This window comes from Gavialis gangeticus, unplaced genomic scaffold, assembly GCF_001723915.1.
Source record: "Gavialis gangeticus isolate Ggan-Ray unplaced genomic scaffold, GavGan_comp1, whole genome shotgun sequence".
Lineage (NCBI taxonomy): Eukaryota > Metazoa > Chordata > Crocodylia > Gavialidae > Gavialis > Gavialis gangeticus.
This window is the reverse complement of record NW_017729001.1, coordinates 3,653,552-3,655,020: the sequence shown is the minus strand read 5'-3', so window position 1 is coordinate 3,655,020 and position 1,469 is coordinate 3,653,552. Positions and strand designations below refer to the sequence as shown.

The 1,469-nt window shown below is 60.3% G+C and overlaps 1 protein-coding gene across 1 annotated transcript in view; it reads right to left on the bottom strand.

Moving 5' to 3' along the window:
• LHX5 (LIM homeobox 5) overlaps positions 1–1,469 on the bottom strand; it is an 11,771-nt gene that overhangs the window by 3,585 nt on the left and 6,717 nt on the right. Inside the window, exon 4 of the mRNA XM_019507369.1 lies at positions 318–481. Coding sequence (XP_019362914.1) covers positions 318–481 — 164 coding nt within the window. The remainder of the gene's footprint in view (positions 1–317; positions 482–1,469) is intronic.

Genomic DNA, 1,469 nt, shown 5'->3' with positions numbered 1-1,469 from the left:
CTGGCGGGAGACGCGGGCGGGCAGAGCCCGGGGCAGGCTGCGCCCCGCGTATATACGGCCGCCGTCGCAACGCGCAGGAAAAGGCGTCGTTAAGGGGAGACGCCTGGTGCAATATCCCTCCTCGGCGCCTTGCCCTATTTCCGAGAGCTCCGGGGCGGCGAGAGCTCTGGGGGGAAGAGAAGAAAGCAGGAGGGAAGAGGGGAAGGGAGACAGGCAGGACGAGGGCCGGGAAGGCGGCGGGCCCGCGTGCTTGTTCCGTTTGTCCCAGTGTCTGGCTACCCCGAGTGGGGAAGTGATCCAGAAAACGCTCGTTACCTCCGTAGTACGTGTAGGGGGTAGAGCCCAGCATCTCCGACTCGTCCAGCCTGCCGCCCAGCGGGCGCATGCGCCGCGGACTCCTGAAGAAGGCATGCCGCCGGGCCCCCAGCGCGCTCAGCTGCTTCATGCGCCGCTCCTTGGAGCGCCGGTTCTGGAACCAGACCTGCGGGCGGCAGCGCGGGCGTGACAGCACCCGGGTGGGCTCCCTTGCTGCCCTCCCCCTGCCCCGGTTTGGCCCCGCTGGTCCCTCTGACGTGTGCCCGCCCCTGCCTCCCGATCCGTCTGTGAAGGCCTTGGGTGCTACGACCAGCAACGGTATAGGTGGGGAGGGGTAGGCAGGCAGGCATTTAAACTTGCTTTAGATGGATGGGCCGAGGGACAGACAGACAGACGGGATGGGTGGATGGATGGATGGATGGACATTATACAGACCAGGCAGTGGGTTCCTTAATGCCTGGCTTACGGCTGCCCTCTCCGAGACCAGCTCTCTTCACATCGGGGCATGGGGAGGATCAAACTTTTCCCGTGGGACGGGCAAGAGAAAGCAGCAGCTCTCCCCTCCGCCAGCCCCAGCTCCCCTGATCAACTGCCCGGAGACCCAGTGTCCTGTCCCTGACACGGTGGGCTGCTTTCTTTGCGGACCAGTCTTTTATTTTTACAAGACACTGTTAGTGAGGAGTCCCCAAAGAAGGACAAGGAAAAAACTTTGCCCCGGGAGACAAAACACTGCAGCTCCGCTTTTTTTGGGGGGGGGGGGGGGGGGAGGGGTGGGCAAGAAAAGAGAAAGAGAAGTTGGGAGTGAGCTCCCAGCCAAGAGTGAAGGATTTTGCAAACCCTTGGGGAGTTCATCATAATGAAATGTCCTCCCTGCTCCCTCCAAAGAGACGACTTCATAAAGGCCCATGAAAGGGGCTTTTGCAGCTGAAAGCAGTTACGGGGCTGGAACCTGCCTTGCTGTCTGTGTCTCTATACCCCCCCCCCCAGTTTTAATAGCAAGGTTTAGCAGTCTAAAGTCTCCTTATACACTGTTAAATCTATTGCTATACATAGGCAGGCAGACACAGGCAGGCAGACCAGAGAGCTAGATGAATATGTCAGCGGCAGAAAAACAGGTAGATACCTAGGGGGAAAAAGGGGGCGGGGGGGGGGGG